This window comes from Narcine bancroftii, chromosome 4 (assembly GCF_036971445.1).
Source record: "Narcine bancroftii isolate sNarBan1 chromosome 4, sNarBan1.hap1, whole genome shotgun sequence".
NCBI classification, from domain to species: Eukaryota; Metazoa; Chordata; class Chondrichthyes; order Torpediniformes; family Narcinidae; genus Narcine; species Narcine bancroftii.
In genome coordinates, this window is record NC_091472.1 from 48,722,580 (window position 1) to 48,741,657 (window position 19,078).

A 19,078-nucleotide genomic window follows, 5' to 3' on the forward strand; every position below is an offset into this window, starting at 1 on the left:
TGGACCCTGGAGAGAGAGAGAGAGAGAGAGAGAGAGAGAGAGAGAGAGAGAGAGAGAGAGAGAGAGAGAGAGAGTTTTTTGATTGCTGTTGTTTGTATTGTACTTGGACTGTATCTTTTCCAAATTCTTTGATTCTGTCTCCTGTAACAGATCTTAAGAGTTTTTTCAGTTGTTTTTACTGGGAGTCATGGTAGCAAGCTTTCCTTTACATGTAAAAGCATTAGGGACACCTCTGTCCCTCTGTCTAACTCCATCTTCAGGGGGTGTCCATTTATTTTTAGCTGTTTAAAGATTGCTGTGTTTTGTCCATTTATTCCTCAGATGTGTAATATCTCAGAAGTCGAAATTTCAGGAGCTTGACAGCCAGCCATTGGGCTTTTATCATTATCCTTGCTAGGTTGCCTCTCTCTCTCTCTCTCTCTGTAATTGTTTTGACTTTAGTTGCCTGTTTATTTTAGAAGTGGACATTTAGCTTTGATATGTCCTTCTGTTTTTGGCAATGGTTGCATTTAGAATTTTTGAAGGAACAGTTTTCTGGTCAGTGGTTGTATTTCCCACAATGTTGGCGGGAAGACCTCCTGACCAGTAGGTCTGATTGATCCAAATCCAAGTTTTTAGCTGCCATTTCAGAACTGCAGGCAGTTCTGTATGCAATCTGTAACATAACGTCTTGATCCATTCCTAATAATTTTTGCCTTGCTTGGCGATTTTCCAGCCCCATCACTAACACGTCTCGCCGTGCTTGATTTAGAAACTGCTCGAAATGACAGTGCTCCACCAGTTTGTGCAACGATGCCAGGTATTCAATTACTGCTTCTCCTGGTCCTTATCTCCTTTCATAGAATCGTTGCCTTTCTGCCATAACTGGTGGTTTAGGACTTAAATGGTTCCTTAGAGCTTCACATAATTTATTGAATGTCTTCGTCCCTGGATCCTCCGGGGACAGCAAGGTCTTAAGGAGATTGAATGTTTTGCTGCCCATTATACTGAGGAAGAGGGCATGTTTGCGGTTTACTGGACCTTCCACAATATTGTGGGCTGCGCAATAGTGGTTAAATGATTCTAAGTATTTATCCCAACTTTCTTCTGCTTTGTTGAATTCTCCAAACTTTCCCTCCACCATCTTAGTGCACTTTCACTTTGATCTTTTGGTGTAAATTTGTTGGGGTTGTTAGGTAGTTGTTTTCTACCTTTCTTCTGTTGTTTTTCTTCTCACGGTTGGTGCATGAGTATGTGTAGGGTTCATTTCGTTCTTTGTTGCCATTGTTGTGTACGCACTCACACAATTAAGTCTCGGAGACATGATGCTTTCTCATCCTTTACTTCTATTAGACTAACCTGGCTACTGACATACAAGGTTATATATATGTGGAAGGGTGACATCATGACATGGGCGTCATGATGTCCACCAGAAGGGGGGCTTATACCCAACAGCACTGAAAGCCTTTTTGACCATTTTATATACTTTCAAGATACCATGTACCTGTGCTATGAGATTTGTATATTCTACAACACTCCTCAGATCTCTACCAAACACTGTGTATGTCCTTCAATTTTAGACCTTCCAAATTACAACACCTTACATTTCTAAAGTACAAATTGCAACATTTCTGAGCAGAAAGACGTGCAAAAGGTAGTGGATACAGCCCAGTACATTGCAGGCAAATCTTTTCCCACCATCAAGAAAATCTGCATGGAATGCTGCCCTCAGACAGCAACAGTAATCAACAAAGATCCACATCACTTGACATGCGCTGCTCTTGCTGCTGCCATCAGTGTGGGTGCCATAAGACATGCATCACTGGGTTCACCTCTTCCCTCACCACCATTTGGGGCCCCAAACAGTCCTTCCAAGTGAAGCAGGGGTCATCTACTTCATCAGGTGCTCTTGTTGTGGTCTGCATCGGAGAGACTGGACACAGACTGGAATATTGCTTCGTTGAGCACATTGACTCTGTCTGCTGTAATAGTGGGAACTCCCAATGGCCACCAATTTTAATTTCCCACCCCATTCCCTTGTTGATGTCTGTCCATGGTCTCAAGACTGGGACCACCTGAAAATTGGAGGAATATCTCATATTCTAGTACCTTCCTATTTCCATTAGTAGCACCCTGCCCCCCCCATATTTCCCTATGCCTCCTTTCCTCTAACTCTATTTCTCTCTCTTATTTTTCTCCTCTGTCTCCTTTCACACAGCCAACAACAACTCCCTCTCCTCCAATTAATTCTCACCTTTCCTATTTCCTGTCTGCCTCTCATATCCGATTCATACCTTTTATCTGTTGGTCTTTTCTCCTTCCCCTGTCCATTCTTCCCTTCTCCTAGCTTGTTAATTCGGCTCCTGCCTACCTTATACCCATACTTTGAAGAAGGGCTGAGGCCCAAAATATCAGTTATATATCTTTATCTCTTATGGATGCTGTGATACGTCCTGATTTCCTCCAGCATTTCTGTACTTTTACTGCAATCTCAGTGTCTGCAGACTTTCATGTTTCACTCTTTTCAGCAGCTAATGCTACCACTTCACCATCAGACTCCTAAACAACAAATTCAGACACTCATTGAAAGGCCCCTACTTAGCACTGAATACGTAATTACTGAATATTTATTTTTTTCTCTATTTTGCAGTCAGTTTATTTGCATTTTTCTTTTCAATACTTATCTTTTTCTTGAGTGCAGTTTTAAAATAGTTTTAAACCACAATCAATAACCATAAATTGAAATTCTGCTTGGCCCTGCTGCAAAAAGTATCTCAGAGTTGTATGTAATGTCATGCATGTGGACTTATAATTTTCCACCTTCAATCTTAAACCATGTCCTCTAGTTTGAATCTCCCCCTTTCTTAATTGAAAAAGCCTATCCACATTTACTCTGTCTGTCCCTTTTAAAATCTTAAACACCTCTATCAAGTCCCCTCTCAATCTTCTACGCTCCAGAGAAAAAAGCCCCAGTCTGCACAACCTTTCCCTGTAACTCAGACCCTGAAATCCTGTCAACATTCTCGTAAACCTTTTCTGCACTCTCTCTATTTTGTTTATATCTTTCCTATAATTTGGTGACCAAAACTGTACACAGTACTCCAAATTTGGCCTCACCAATGCCTTGTACAATTTCATCATAACCTTCCTACTCTTGAATTCAATACTCCGATTTATGAAGGCCAACATTCCAAATGCCTTCTTCACCACTCCATCTACCTGAGTATCAGCCTTGAGGGTACTATTTACCATCACTCCTAAATCCCTTTGTTGCTCTGCACTCCTCAATTGTCTACCATTCAATGTATATGACTTATTTAAATTTGCCTTTCCAAAATGTAGCACCTCACATTTATCTGTATTAAATTCCATCAGCCATTTCTCAGCCCACACCTCCAGCCTTCCTAAATCATCTTTTAATCTACGGTAATCTATCTCACTGTCCACAACACCACCAATCTTTGTGTCATCCGCAAACTTGCTTATCCAATTCTCCACTCCTACATCCAGATCGTTAATATATATAACAAATAACAGTGGACCCAGGACCGAACCCTGAGGAACTCCACTAGTCACTGGCCTCCAATTGGACAATTTTCTACCACTACTCTCTGACACCTCCCATCCAACCACTGCTGAATCCATTTCACTACCTCTTTATTTATACCTAATGCCTCCACCTTTTTTCCTAACCTCCTGTGGGGAACTTTGTCAAAAGCTTTACTAAAGTGCAAATTGACAACATCCACAGCTTTCCCTTCATCAACCATTTTTGTAACCCCCTCGAAGAACTCAATCAGGTTTGTCAAGCATGATCTAGCCCTGACAAAACCATGCTGATTACTCCCTATCAATCCCTGTACCTCCAAAAATTTGTAAATAGCATCCCTCAGAACACTTTCCATCAACTTGCCCACCACAGACGACAGACTTACAGGCCTATAATTCCCAGGTTTGCATTTGGACCCTTTCTTAAACAGAGGAACCACATGCGCCACCCTCCAATCCTTTGGCACCACCCCCATGGCCAGTGACATCCTAAATATCTCTGTTAATGGCCCCATTAACTGTCCATTCCAGAGGGACAAGCTGGGAAACTTTGGAAGGCTGTCTGATCAAAGGAGAAGACTGGTGGTGTGAAAGGTGACCTGAAAGAAAGAGGATCATCTGGAGAACCGTGAAGGGGGCAAGTTTCGTCAGCAAGACTGATTGAAAAGGAATCATTTGTGGATGTCCTGGAAAAGGAATCTCTCTGAAAACCAGCAAGAACCCTCCTGAGTGGTACCATTTGCCTAATAAGCTCCAAAGACTGGTGAACTTTGTTAATGAAAACTTCTGTACACAGTACAAGAATTGCCTGCAACCAGTGAGATTGGACTGTGGTCCAAAGAACTTTTCTAATCTTAAATATACATTACACACACCTGCGCTTAGTATTAGAGGGGGGAAATTAAGTAGTTAGGTAGGTTAAGTAAGTATGTTAAGTAATAAAGTTCAATTCTGTTTTCTTGTTCAAATATAATTAAAAACTACTTTCTTTTAAGTAACCCTGTGTTGTGGTGCATATCAATTGCTGCTGGTTTTCCGTAACAAGCTGTGTTTTGAAGAGGTGATCAAGAGGATTTATGAGGACAGGGCATTGGGAAGGCCTTGTCGAGAAGATTGGTCCGGAGTATTAGAATACATGGGATCCAGGGTAAAGTAGCAAATTTGATACAAAATTAGCTTGGTTGTAGGAGGCAGAGGGTTTTTTTTTAGATAGAACTATGACCAGTGTTGTGCTAGAGGGAAAGATCTCATTCCTCTGCTGTTTGTTTTTTTATATATCAAAGACTCTCCAAGGCAAATAGCGCCTTTGGAAGACTACACAAAAGAGTCTGGAAAAACAACCAACTGAAAAACCTCACAAAGATTAGCGTATACAGAGCCGTTGTCATACCCACACTCCTGTTCGGCTCCGAATCATGGGTCCTCTACTAGCATCACCTACGGCTCCTAGAACGCTTCCACCAGCATTGTCTCCGCTCCATCCTCAAAATTCATTGGAGCGACTTCATCCCTAACATCGAAGTACTCGAGATGGCAGAGGCCGACAGCATCTAGTCCACAATGCTGAAGATCCAGCTGCGCTGGGTGGGTCACATCTCCAGAATGGAGGACCATCGCCTTCCCAAGATTGTGTTATATGGCGAGCTCTCCACTGGCCAACGTGACAGAGGTGCACCAAAGAAGAGGTACAAGGACTGCCTAAAGAAATCTCTTGGTGCCTGCCACATTGACCACCGCCAGTGGGCTGATATCGCCTCAAACCGTGCATCTTGGCGCCTCACAGTTCGGCGGGCAGCAACCTCCTTTGAAGAAGACCGCAGAGCCCACCTCACTGACAAAAGACAAAGGAGGAAAAACCCAACACCCAACCCCAACCAACCAATTTTCCCCTGCAACCGCTGCAACCGTGTCTGCCTGTCCCGCATCGGACTTGTCAGCCACAATCGAGACTGCAGCTGACGTGGACTTTTACCCCCTCCATAAATCTTCGTCCGCGAAGCCAAGCCAAAGAAGATATCAAAGATATAGTATAAGAGAGACAGAAGGATCTGAGAGTATTTTTTTTTAAATACATTGGGTCCTGGAACAAGATGCTCGGCAGATGGTGGAGCCAAGAACACAATATTTATACGGTATCTGGACGGATACTGGTTTGAGGCAGGCTGAGAGGGATATGGAATTAATACAGGCACGTGACTTAGGAGAGGCATTATGATTGGCATAGACGGCGGGCTGAAGGGCCTCATTCTCAGTTACGCTCTCACTGTTCTGAAATTGGAAGCCTCATTGTTCAAGAGCTTCTAATAATACAAAAGTACGTCTTTAAAAAGGGTAACATCGAACCAACGTTTAGCCCCTCCTCTCTTCACTTTCCAGCCTGGCACTTTCAGTTTGTGCTTTGGGTTATGACGTGGCAGACTGCAGAATACTGGAATTAATTTAAAAGTGGCCAATTTCCATCTAAAATGGATCCTTACTGTAATTCCTGTTCTTTCTGACCTTTAAGGACAATTTCAGCAGATCGGACGGAAGCTTTGAAGAGCGGGACGATTTTAGTCCCGCAGTCATGACGGGGCCACGCTGGCGAGTGACGAATGACCGGAAGCTGCCTGTCTGGGGGGAAGGTTTATTGGGTCGCGCCCGGAAGTTCATCCAATGCCACCATCGCGGGAGCGACTTGAGGAGAAGAGCTGCTGTCATTGTGGCTGCGGTGATCAACGATACGGCAGATGGCTCTGAGTCTATCCGTGAACATCTCCAGCCCTCCTTTAGGTGAGTCAACAACACCCCGCGGCGGTAGATAAGCCGGCAGGATGGGGACGAGTTGTCCACGCTGCTGCTCCACAAGCCCAAGGTATTGCATCATGTCCCTTTCTCCAGCCTTCCAGGAATGACGGGAGGGCTCTTTCCCGAGTGCAACATCTGGAGGAACACGGAGCAGAATTATCTGCAAATGATGTTCATTTTCGCGCAATAAAAAAAAACTTGGGGGGTAGCCGCATCCTCAGCACTTGTCTTTTCTGTAAACCTTGCATTGTGGTTTAAAACTATTTTAATTCCTTGAGATTTTAATTGCAATTGGCTTAAAAAATTAAGGCGCTAAATGAGCCAAACTTTACTGAGATTTAACCACGGATGTGCTCTGCCGAGTAATTTTAATTAGATGAACATTGGGCGTGGTTCTGCTGATTTTAAATTGAACACCTTGCACTTGACATCAACTGGCTACAATTGTCGATTCTGAAACGCACTTTGTGTATTGACGTTCTTGGCTCTTCAATGCTTTTCAAGATGACAGAAATGGTATGTTAATAATAGTTATTTTCAAAGGGAAAATGGGTTTACTTTTTAAACAAACAAGCCTACATCACTAAAAGGTGGTGATAAGAGCCTGCTTGCCATCCTTGGAGCAGTTATCTGCTGCTATTGATATGCTTCTGAGTTGCTGTTAATGTTGCAACCCATCATCTTAAATATCAGCTATATACTGAAACAGAAACTTGTGAACATTTAGACTTGCACCTGTTCAAATAAATACCTCTATGCAGAGGTTGAGGATGTCTGAAGGTTTTTGATTTTTGTTCCCAAGTAACATCTACATTGGTAAATAAGATTTGACATTGTATTGTGAGAGCATGTATAGTATTTCTTTTCATTAAATTTATCATTTTGGTATCATTGTGAATGTTGTGTTTATTGTGCAACCCTGACTCAGCATGTTAGTAGGTTTTCTGGCAATTTTCATTCATTGCACAAGCACATTAAAATCACTGCAGTCGTGTTTTAAAATCGTCCATTTATTGTCTGATTTAATAGCATTTGAGTTTGTACTCTCCTGTTGGCATATGCATTGAATAGTCAGATATTTCTCTGTTAATACACTTCATGTGCTTTTTTTTTTCTCAGGATTTGCATTTTTAAGAAATATTAAAGCTCAATTTTGGAGCAGTCCTATATCTCGTAAGCTTGAAGGCTCAACTAGTGTGATTCAAAATGACATCCGGCTCCTTCACTTTTAAAGCACCAGAGGAGAGATGTCGTAAATATCTGTTGGGTACTGGTTATTACTGAAGGAAGGCCTTCTCAAAAATTTAGGTCTTCAAACTTCCCTTGAACTTAACATATTGTACATTATTTTTGGTATGAGATATTTTTTACAGTTTGAAGCTTGTCTGACTTGTTTGTAGTTAGATTATAATTGTTTAAAGTTTATCTTAATGTATGCCTTGGTCTTTCTTGGCAAGGAAGGGGGAAACTTGTGAGTTTCCTCTACAATGGCGTCCTCTCAGAATAATCCCTTCAGTTATATTTCCTATTTATTTTTCGCAGAGCTAATCTCTCTCATGCCATCAACCTGCCTTCTCTTCCCCGCCCCCACCCCTGGCCCTCTCAATCTTCTAGGCATATGGGCAATTTAAATAACCTAATCTCTCTCGTGCCATCAACCTGCCTTCTCTTTCCCGCCCCCAACCCTGGCCCTCCCAATCTTCTAGGCATACGGGCAATTTAAATAACCTATCATTGGGTCTTTGGGATGTGATTGGGTGGGGAAGAACTGTTGGGACGAATGCTCAAATCCACACAGAACCAAGACAAGTATTGAATCTGCGTCATTGGAGCCATGCAGCAGCACAAACTGCTGCCCCAACTATTTTCTGTAGGATTTGCCTTGTTCACTAATCCATAACATTCAATATGATTCTAAACAGCATGAAATTTTTAAAGTCTAGATTACATTTTTGGGATTGTAGAGAAAAATCCATTCCCTCTGCATTATAGAATTTCTAATGGGGTTGGTTGGGTGGTTGCTGGAGCAAAATTCTATCAACCAAAGGCTTTGGCATCTGAAGTAGGTGCCAAAGCAAGATTCTCACTGCTGTCTGTCACTTAATCATAATCTGGTTGGATGAAGTGCAAGTTTTCCAACTGCTTTATGACAATAGATGGTTGTTAAAATAATGGGAGCTGTATTGCTATTTTAATGAGTGGAATTGCTGCAGTGCAGATGAGATTGCAAAGTGGATTGCTTCTGAACTAACAAGTATATCTCTAATAAAAAGTTAATGAAAAATGATTACTAGTAAATGCAAAGCCCATTGAGCACGCCTGGTGGTGCTGTTTTGCATTGAGTGGATATATTAGTTACTCTTGCTTTACTTGAGATGACATTTCACCTTGCATCCAATGTTCCAATCTGCAATGCAGCAATTGCTCAAGCCAGTAAAACTCGGCTGGTTGTTGAAGAAAGTATTAATTATTTGGAATTCATTTAGAAATGCAAATGAAAATGAATTCATATGTACATATGCTCTCACCTCTTTAGTCTTTCAAACCCTGATGCTTTTGACTTTCCTTGCTATCCTTAACCATGACATTGTACCAAAAATGTCAGTGCTTCGATCACTCAAAAACAGCAACTCCTACTCATTCGGTTGCTCTTCATTGACCACAGCTCAGCCTTCACCATTATTCCCTTGCTGATCAAGAAGCTACAAACTCTGGGCCTCTGCAGCTGGATCCTTTACTTCCTCATCAGAAGACCACAGTCAGTATGAATCGAAAACAATGTCCCCCTCCTCACGGCTTATCAACACAAGCGCACCTCAAGGATGCATGCTTAGCCCAATGCTCTACTTATTATACAACCATGACTGTGTGGCCAGCATCTAAAATGGCAATGAGGAACCATACAGAAGAGAGATCCACTTGTTGAGTGGTGTCATGCCAACCATCTTATGCTTAACTTTAGCAAAATCAAGGAGATAATTGTAGCCTTCAGGAGGAAGTCAGAGGAATGTGACCCAGTCCTCATTGATGGCTCTGTAGTGGCGAGGGTCAAGATCTTAAAATTCCTGGATGTTAGCATCTTCGAGGATGTTCTGGGGCCTCCATGTCGATGCAATCACAAAGGTGGCTCACTAGTGGAAAACTTTGAGGTGCTTGAGAAGATTCAGTATGTCACTGAAGACTCTCAAAACCTTCTACAGGTGTACCATGGAGAGAATTCTGGCTGGTTGCTTCACTGTCTGGTATGGAGATGCCAACTCTCAGGACAAGAAAAAAAACTAGAGGGTTGTTAACTCTGTCTACGACAACATAGGTACTGGTCTTCACTCTCTCTCGAGGACATCTACAACAGGCAGTGTCTTAATAAAGCAGCCTCTATCCTTAAAGACCCCCAACACCCAGGCCATGTCCTCTTCACTCTGCTACCATCGGGGGGGGGAGGGAAAGAAGGAACAGGAGCCTAAAGACATGCACTCATTGGCACAAGGACAGCTTCTTCCCATACTTCCATCAGATTCCTGAATAAAGACACTACATTTTGTTCACTATTTTGTTTTTCTTTCACTTATTGTTGTAAAAGTAGTTCTCAACTTGCGACTGGTCAGTCAGAACATAACACCATTGTATCTCAAAATGATCGTACATCAGAAAATCACTGTTTCTGTTTTTATCGTTCATCAAATACAATATGGCAGCCACCAAGGCAATTTTCCATAGATAGGCCCCTACTTGCACCCCAAAAGCATCATTTTTATATTTACATTTTTTGGTTGTACATAGGGATGGCTGCAAGTCACATAGGTTGTGAGTTAGGAACTACCTGTATATGGATGTTTCCACTAATGCTGCAAAACACTGAATTACATGACAATAAATTCTGATCTCAAAGTTGAAAAATGAATTCTTTTTGATGAGGATTGTTACTTAGAAATGCCAATGCTGCTTTGTTTGCAAAACTATTGAAGGTATTGTTCACCTAAAGAACTTGGCACGTTTTAGGAGAAAAATCAGCCAACCAATGAAGGATGTGACCATTTTTAATCTCATTGACCAAAGAGATTGTACATTGAAGTATAGAAGACTAAAATTGAAACTTTTAATTTTCCTAATGACCATTTATGCTGTTGATAGCTATGCTCTCCAAGCATTGGGAATATTTTGTGTAAATTACCATATTGTCTGAGATATTATTCTTTTTTTTTTGTTTTTTTTAAAAATTTTTTATTTTTCACACCATAAATCACATTAGCCATGATACACACTTTTTCTTTTTCACACATATACAGTGACTTTTTCTACCCCCCCCACCTCCCTCCTCCCAAGCCACCCCCCCACCCCCCCCATCCATTTTAGGTATACAATCTAGGTTACATTAAACCAGTCAGACAATGTTGTCATTCAACAAAAATACACCAGAAATTCTATTGAGTCCATTCTTTTCTTTCCTTCTCCTTCCATCAACTTAGGTAATGATTGTCCCCGGTAGTCTGAGATATTATTCTTGTTGTAAATTGGGATAATTCACATATGCTAAAATCATTGTTCACTCAAATTGGGTATCGAGCTATGAACATTCATTTAGAATGAAATTATTCTCTTTTGCAGCTCCATTGCTAACTGTAGAACACATCAAAGATTATGTAAACGTATTGATTGAAGAGGGCAAAGAGAACCTTCTGCGAATTTCTGAGTAAGTACTCAGTAGGTGGAAGCTTGATGGGAGCTATTACTCCCATTTTAGTTGGATGAGCCAATCTGGCTTTGTTAATTTTGAAATTTCAACAATTAATATTTAATTTTTTGGATATTATAAAATCTTACAAGTGCTACATTAATAAAATATTGATGAGAAGGAAAACTTCTTTAACTCTGGGCCAGGAAGTATGTAACAATGCATTTTAATGGCTTATACAGTCTTGAATAACTTAGTCACTTGATCATTTCTTTGTTTATTGACTTGAGCGTACAATCTTTGAGATGTACTATGAACAAACAAGCATAAATAAGCTATTGATGGTTCATTGACTTTCAATTGATTAATGCACTGAATTCCATTATTTGACACACCCATTTAGATAGGGTAGATGAATGGGAATAGACTTGGATTTTGGTAACCTTGTTTCGTATACTCATTTTTCAAGTTTAACTTCTCTTTACTGGTCCTCAACCCCTTTCATTTTCCTTATTTTACTGCCAAAAAACTTGTTTGCTTCCTCTGTAATTCTCCCTATTTCCCTATTTAAACTTCTTCAAAAGATTACTCCAAATTGTTCATTTCATTACCCACCCTAGTGTTCCTTCCACTTTCTACATGACATCTGTGGTTTCCGTAAGCCATCTTGTGGAGTGAGTTCCCATGTGTCCTGCAGCAATCATTATTGTTTTAGATGAAATAATGACATCTTCCTTGGGTACATGTAAATAAACTTTGTGCATTCAGAACTGGAATTAAAAAAAACTTTTTTAAATAAAAAAAAAAGCAGTTCAAAGCTTAACTTCTCCTGCCCCACTACTTCCCCCCCCCCCCAAATTTTATATTTGCTTTCTGCCCTGTTGGAATTTTGAGAGTATTAAATTTTGGAAACATCTGGGATGCAATTCAGTTTGGATCAGATTATTTATTGCCAGACAATAAAACAGAAATTTGCATTTGGTCTGCTACACAAAGATTCAACATTAGCATTTGCCCTGTGCCCCTTGCAGTCAGAGTAAGAGAAGCAAAAGAGAGTCCTCTCAGAGTCAGTGTGTGTGGATTTTCCTCCAGCGCTCTCGCAGCCTCTGCAGCAGCACAAGACTCCAGTTCATTTCAAACCATTGGCAACCTAAGCCCAAATCCAAACCTCCGGCACTTTGAAGAAGCTTTCAATACTCAAGGCCTTTCAGGAGTCTTCCTTGCCCTTTCTAAATCTCAGTTCTGATACCTGGTTCTCTTGAGCTAGTCTCCAGTAGCCCACAGCACATGTGGGTTCCTCACACACAATTGCCACCATCTTACTGTCCATGTCTGTCTTTCAGCTGCAGGGCCCCTCATTGGTCTGTCACCCTCCTTGGGGTTCATCTCCACTCCTTCTCAACGGAGGGTTTCTCCCTATTATTGGTGCCCTGTGCCAGTCCACTGCTCCCCTTGAATCTGCAACCCCTCAAGGCAGCTGCTGATCACAGGTGCTGCTATCCTGGGCCCAGACTCTGCAGTCAAAGTTTTTTAAATGAAACACTGTCCTTTATCAGGCCATCAGCAGTAGGATCCTGAAGGGGGAGTGCTATGTTTTCACTCCCTCCTCCCTGCAGGTCTGCATCAGTGGCAGCTCTGCTGTTACAGCAGCGGTGCCAATTTTTTTGTGAATCATCATGTCAATATTTGTTGCAATAATAGTTTGATGATCCCAAGATTGTGTTATATGGCGAGCTCTCCACTGGCCACCGTGACAGAGGTGCACCAAAGAAAAGGTACAAGGACTCCCTAAAGAAATCTCTTGGTGCCTCCCACATTGACCACCGCCAGTGGGCTGATATCGCCTCAAACCGTGCATCTTGGCACCTCACAGTTCGGCAGGCAGCAACCTCCTTTGAAGAAGACCGCAGAGCCCACTTCACTGACAAAAGGCAAAGGAGGAAAAACCCAACACCCAACCCCAACCCACCAATTTTCCCCTGCAACCGCTGCAACCGTGCAGCCAAAGGCCACAAACGAGCCTGCAGCTGACGTGGACATTTACCCCCTCCATAAATCTTCGTCCACGAAGCCAAGCCAAAGATTTGGGACAAGAAGTTCAGTTGTAAATGTAAATCACAAGTGTTCTTTAAAGTGGTTAGGATTGCAATTTGAGGATTTCTCTTTGTAAGAGATGTTGAATCTAAAAGCTTTCTGTGATTTGACTTGACAAATATTTGAAATTCTGCTTCCAAATAGTATTCAGTTCTATAATTTGATAATCTCTGTAATCGAAAATTTTAAAAAAATTATATAAAATGTTTTTTTAAAATTTTGAGTGTAAAGTTGTTGCTGCATGTCCAATGTAGTATACTCTTTTCATTGTTACAGTAATGTGGTCTTTAACGATGTGAATTCCATCGTCCGCTATCTGGCTCGAGTTGCTAATGGAAGCAAGCTCTATGGCTTCAATCTGCAGGAACATTCTGAGGTAAGAAACTGATTTTTAGACTGTGACAAAATGATTAAATGAGCACTTTGTATTGCATCTATGTGCGATCAGAGTAACAATTGTTAGGTCTGCTTTGTTCATGAATGAGTGAGACAAACACCAGACTGAGTCGAAATCAGGGTTCTTTGTTCTTTATTACCGGATTGTAACACTTGCGACTAAACATGTTAGTCGGAGAATGCATTCTGCCGTTATCAGCAAAATGGTGATTTTTTATACCCTTGGATATGTGCTTAGAACATCATCATATCATTACTTGTCCAATGACTAAAACTGTTGCTATCCTTTCCCTGCTAGCTTCCTGCCTCTCAATCCATCAATGTCTCTCTTATCTTGTAAGTACAAGGATGCATTCTGTTACTCCTTAGTACTGGGTGACTCCTTCTCCGGTCCCATCTCATGATGTTTTACCTAACAGGAGTACAAGGACACCTCCCCTTCTTGTTACTGCCCTGTACAGGGTAACTCCCTACACATTCCCATCTCATGATGTTTTACCTTACACATTACAGCAGCAGTTTCTTGTCCTTAGAATTAAATATGCTGCACATAAACAGTAATTTCTCAATCATTTCTGAAATCTGCATCAAAATTTGAATTTATTGGCATGAAATAATGCATTTGTGGGAAGTATTTTCTCTGCTTAGAAATGAAGTTTGAGCTAATTGTTGGCAGTATTTTTGAATTGGCGCTTAACCAGCACGAATCTTTTAAATTGCCATTTGAGGTGCAAGAAGAACCTTTATTTTTATTAGTTCATCACATTTCTTTATAGTATTTTATTTTTTTAATAAATTATAAAAATGTGATCTTTCATTTCTCTGCCTTGTTGCTGTTTATTGTTGGCCAATGCTCAGCTCGTTAGCCCAAAACATTGGTTAGATATATTTGCCTCCTATGGACACTGTGTGACCTGCTGAGTTCCTTCAGCATATTTGTCTTTTTAACTACAATCATCGTGTCTGCAAACTTTTTTTTGGGGGGGGGTGTGGAAGAACAAGAGCTGCTTTGTTTTGCTAATTTTTTTTGCTCAACTGAACATCTTTACACTCATGAAGTGATGAAATCTTTGCTCTAGCAAAGTCTTCTAGACTATTACTCCTATCTCCATTGGTTATCATCCCATGCTTCACTCACCATATCCTAATTTGTTCCAAGTGCTTTCACTTTTTATCCTGTTAATCTGATATTCTGATCAGTCAGAGCCTGTTCCCTAACAGGCACATAATGAGTCAATTAGGTATGATTAAAACAGTGTTTTTTCTTTCCACCCATATACTGCCTTAAGCAATCCCTTGCTAATCACAGAGCACGTATGGCACAGGGAAACTTAAGTGGTATGTGAGTGGAAAGAAAAAGGTTGAGAATCACTGCTCTACCTTGTATGCACTTCTGCTTTCACTTTGGTTTTGACTTGTCTTGTCAGCAGAACAGTGTCATTTTCCCATTCATATATTTCTTTTTTGGAATATACTTGTCTTGCATCTTCTTTATTTGTCACAAAAATTCCAGTGATTGCCACTCTGCCATCCTCCCTGCTAGTGTGCCTTTCCAATCATCTTTGGCCTGTTCCTCTCATATCTGTCATCTCCTTTATTCTCCTGGTATACTGATACATCTGATTTTAGTTTCTCTCCTTCAAACTGTTTCATGGTGTGATGGCAGTGAATGTAGATAACGTTGCTGCTGTTATAGCTGCAGATTTTGAGCATTATTTGTTGTTTCCAATCATTGTTGAAATGTAATACCCTGGTTAATTTAAATTTTGTGCATCATTTTAGGAATTTAACAGGATAATTCTTGACATTTTGATAGGAGTTTTAATTAGTCATAATTTAGGAAAAGCAGACAAAATTAATTTAAACAAAGTATGTTTAAACTTGATTCAGTTTTTGGTAATTTTGGTTTGAATATTTAAGATTATTGCAATATACACTTAAATATTCATCAATTTTGATTTAAGTAATATTCCAGCTTTTGAAAAAGTTGGTTAAATACAGCATTTGGGTTAGGATGTTGCTCACCTGTATTTATTTGTTCATTAATCCCGATGAGAGTTTGTTTTGTATAGAATTGTCTCTGAATCTGGAAAACATATGGCATGTACTGTGAAAGTAAGGCCCTACTGCTACGTCAATTTGTCTGGCTGTGAATTTCTACAAAATCATGCCAGTTGGGACATGTGGAAATAATTTCTGTTTTGTGATTTTCAGTAACTTGATTTGACACTTCGCCAAATACATTGGAGAAATCATCATAAAAAAAGTTGATTAAAATTCCACAGGGAATCCATCATCCCCTGGCGACTTTTCATTAGGCATTTCCTGAATAGCTTCCTTAATTTCAAAATCCATAAATGGAGATTCCAATTCCTGAACATCATTTCCATCTAATACCGGTAACTTTAATTTAGATAAGTAAGAGTCAATAGAACTATTATCTTGTTTCCACTCAGAAGTATATAATTTTAGATAAAATGAATAAAACTGGTCATTAATTTCCTGAGGTTTATCAGTAACTTTTGAATTCTTCTTAACAGCATTAATAGTCCGAAATGTCTGTTCAGCATTCAATTGCCAAGCAAGTACCTTATGAGCTCTTTTCCCCCAACTCATAATAACGTTTGATTAATTAAGTGCTCAAACTGATAAGTTTGTAAAGTATTATAACGTAATTTCAAACTCGCTAATGTGACTTTTTTAAAATCTTCTGCTACATACACCTTTCTGAAAATCTTTCTCTAACTCGGCATTCTATTTTTCTAATTCTAAACATTCTGCCATATATTGTTTCTTAACTTTCGTAGAATAACTAATAATCTGTCCCCTCAAATAAGCTTTTAAAGCATCCCATATTACAAAATGACTATCCACAGAATTAACATTCTCGGTCAAAATTAGAGATATGCTCTTTAACAAAAGTAACAAACTCTTTTTTTCAATAACATTGCATTAAACCTCCATCTAAACGACGGATGTACCTCCGAACTTTCACAAGAAAAAAGTAATAATGAATGATCTGGTATAACTCTACTTTTATATTCAGCTTTTATATACTCGTTAATGTGCTGATACCAAAAATAAATCATTTCTAGAAAATGAATCATGTCATGAAGAATAAAAAGAAAAATCTTTTTCTGTAGGATTAACTTTCATTAATGCATTAATTTGTGTTCCCATCTTTGATTTCCTTATACTTTTTGGATTTCTGTCCAATAAAGGGTCCAGAACACAATTAAAATAACCACCAACTAAGACATTTTCTTTAGCTTGAGTTAACAGTAAAAAAGCTTCTGAAATAAACAGCTCATCGTCTATATTAGGGGCATAAAGATTCAGCAAAGTTCAAGATTCAGCAAAAATTTTACAGTTCACTCTTAATACTCTGCCAACATACCCCTCTGAAGATTCCAATTCAAATGGTAAATTTTTATGAATCAAAATTGCTGCTCCTCTTGCCTTAGAATTAAAAGAAGAAAAAACATGACCAACCCAATCTCTTTTCAATTTCAAATGTTCTTTTTCAATCAAATGAGTTTCTTGTAAAAAAGCAATATAAATTTTCATTTTTTAATATATAAGCAAATATTCTCTTAATTGGATTATTTAATCCCTGAACATTAAAGTTGCAAAATTCAATTTAGACATCTTCTTTTAACTACTAATATATTTACACTATAAAATAATGCTTCCCTCTATAATTCTTCCAAACAAAACCCCTAGAAAAACACAAAAAAAACACCCAAAGGTAGTAATACTCTTAAAAATCTGGGTGTGGTAAACCCACTAGCGGCAGATGACTATCAAAGTTTTCAGTGTCATCCACCATGCCCCCAGCCAGATACATATTTATTATTTAATTAAACACAATAAAATATAGTCTATATATTCATCCCAATGATTCCAAGCCCAACGACTGCTCCGGATCTTCAACATCAAGAAGACTTTGTGTCAACTCTTCTTTCGTTCCGTTCGTTCCATTCACCCTCCTCTTGGGAGACAACTGCACCAACTGTGCTGTCATTTTACACTTCTCTGGATTGAACTTGATTTGTCACTTTTTTCCCCAACTTTGCATTGTCTATATCCTTCTCCACTATCCACAAAACCTCCAATATCTGTTGTCACCATACTTACCCATCCATCTACTTCTTTATCTAGGACATTTACAAAAAAAGTCACAGAGCAGGGGTCTCAGAACAGATCCCTGCAGAACTCCACTAATCGCTAACCACCAGGCAGAATATGTTCCATCGATTATTACCCTCTGCTTTCTGCAGTCATGCCAATTCTTAATCTACACAGGCAAGGTTCCAGGTATCTCTTCCCTCAAGAGTTTCTAAATGAGTTTACCATTGGGAACCTTTTTTCTATTGTTACCTCCTCAAAAAAATTAATGAGGCACAACCTGCTGCTCACAAAGCCATGCTGATTCTCCCTGAGAAGACCATATTTCTCGAGGAGTCACATGATGGAGTCGAGTAGAACCAGCCCCCTCCAGAGAAAAGAAAAAAAAGTTTTGAAGAAACCGAGCTCAATAAACATAAAACACAGGAAAAGGAAGATAAAGTTACAAAGAAGAGCCAGGAGATGGCACCCAAGAAAGAGAAAGTAAGAATAACAGAAAAGAGAAGAAGGAAAATTACCAGAGAAAAAAGAAGACTGCCTTACCTACACATTGGAGCAGGTAGCCACTGTGGAGAGGAGCAACGGACCTCCGAAGCTGGTGAGTGCCTGGAGGAGCAGTAATCTTCCGATCGATGGACTTAAAAAATGGCTCTCAGAGCCAAACAAATGTGCGCAATTGCGCAAGCAAAATAAAAAGTGAACGCCGGCGGAAGGGGGGCCCAGCTGAGGAGGGGTCAGCTGTGGGGCAACCAGCTGAGGGATGCCCAGCACAGGGGCGCTCGGCTGGGGGAAGCCTACAGTCAAGAAGAGCAGTGAAAAGGAACGAGGAGCTGGAAGAAGGTGAATGGAAACAGGTCGGCTCAGCAGTGGGTTGGCCCATCAAAGATAGAAGTGGCTCATCAGAAAGAGCTGAAGAAATGCAAATACAGAGAAGAAGATAGAGATACAGAAGAAGAGGAGGAAGACCAAGATATTCACAGGAAAGAAGGTAAAACAGATGGACAGAATATAGATAAAGCCTTTTTTGAAGAACAAATGAAATCATTAAAAGAATGGCTATCATTATAATTTAGTGCAATTAAAAGAAAATTGAAAAGAGCTGAAGACAAAATGCAAAGTTTAGAGGTGGCCATGACAGAAATAGGGAAAAGAGCAGAAAATGTGGAGGAATGAGAAACTGCTGTAGAAATGGAAATAAATGATTTAAGAGGGAAATTGGAAGAAAGCAACAAAAAATTAAGGAGACACAAGATTTATTGTCCCAGAAAATTGACATATTGGAAAACTACAGTAGGTGAAAAAACATAAAAATAATGGGCCTGAAAGAGGGCAAAAAAGGATCAGACATGAAGGAATTTATAAAAGGATGGATCCTGAAAGTGTTGAATGACAGATTTACATGAAAAATAGAATGTGTGTGTGTGTGTGTGTGTGTGTGTGTGTGTGTGTGTGTGTGTGTGTGTGTGTGTGTGT

The 19,078-nt window shown here is 39.9% G+C and overlaps 1 protein-coding gene across 3 annotated transcripts in view; it reads left to right on the plus strand.

The window, feature by feature from the left end:
• Positions 1-6,152: 6,152 nt before the first annotated feature.
• Positions 6,153-19,078, plus strand: part of eprs1 (glutamyl-prolyl-tRNA synthetase 1) — a 79,132-nt gene continuing 66,206 nt past the window's right edge. For all 3 annotated transcript variants that reach the window (XM_069931227.1, XM_069931229.1, XM_069931228.1), the window contains exons 1-3: positions 6,153-6,300; positions 10,921-11,005; positions 13,358-13,457. In XM_069931227.1, the coding sequence (XP_069787328.1) occupies positions 6,258-6,300; positions 10,921-11,005; positions 13,358-13,457 (228 nt within the window). In that variant the 5' untranslated portion in view covers positions 6,153-6,257. The remainder of the gene's footprint in view (positions 6,301-10,920; positions 11,006-13,357; positions 13,458-19,078) is intronic.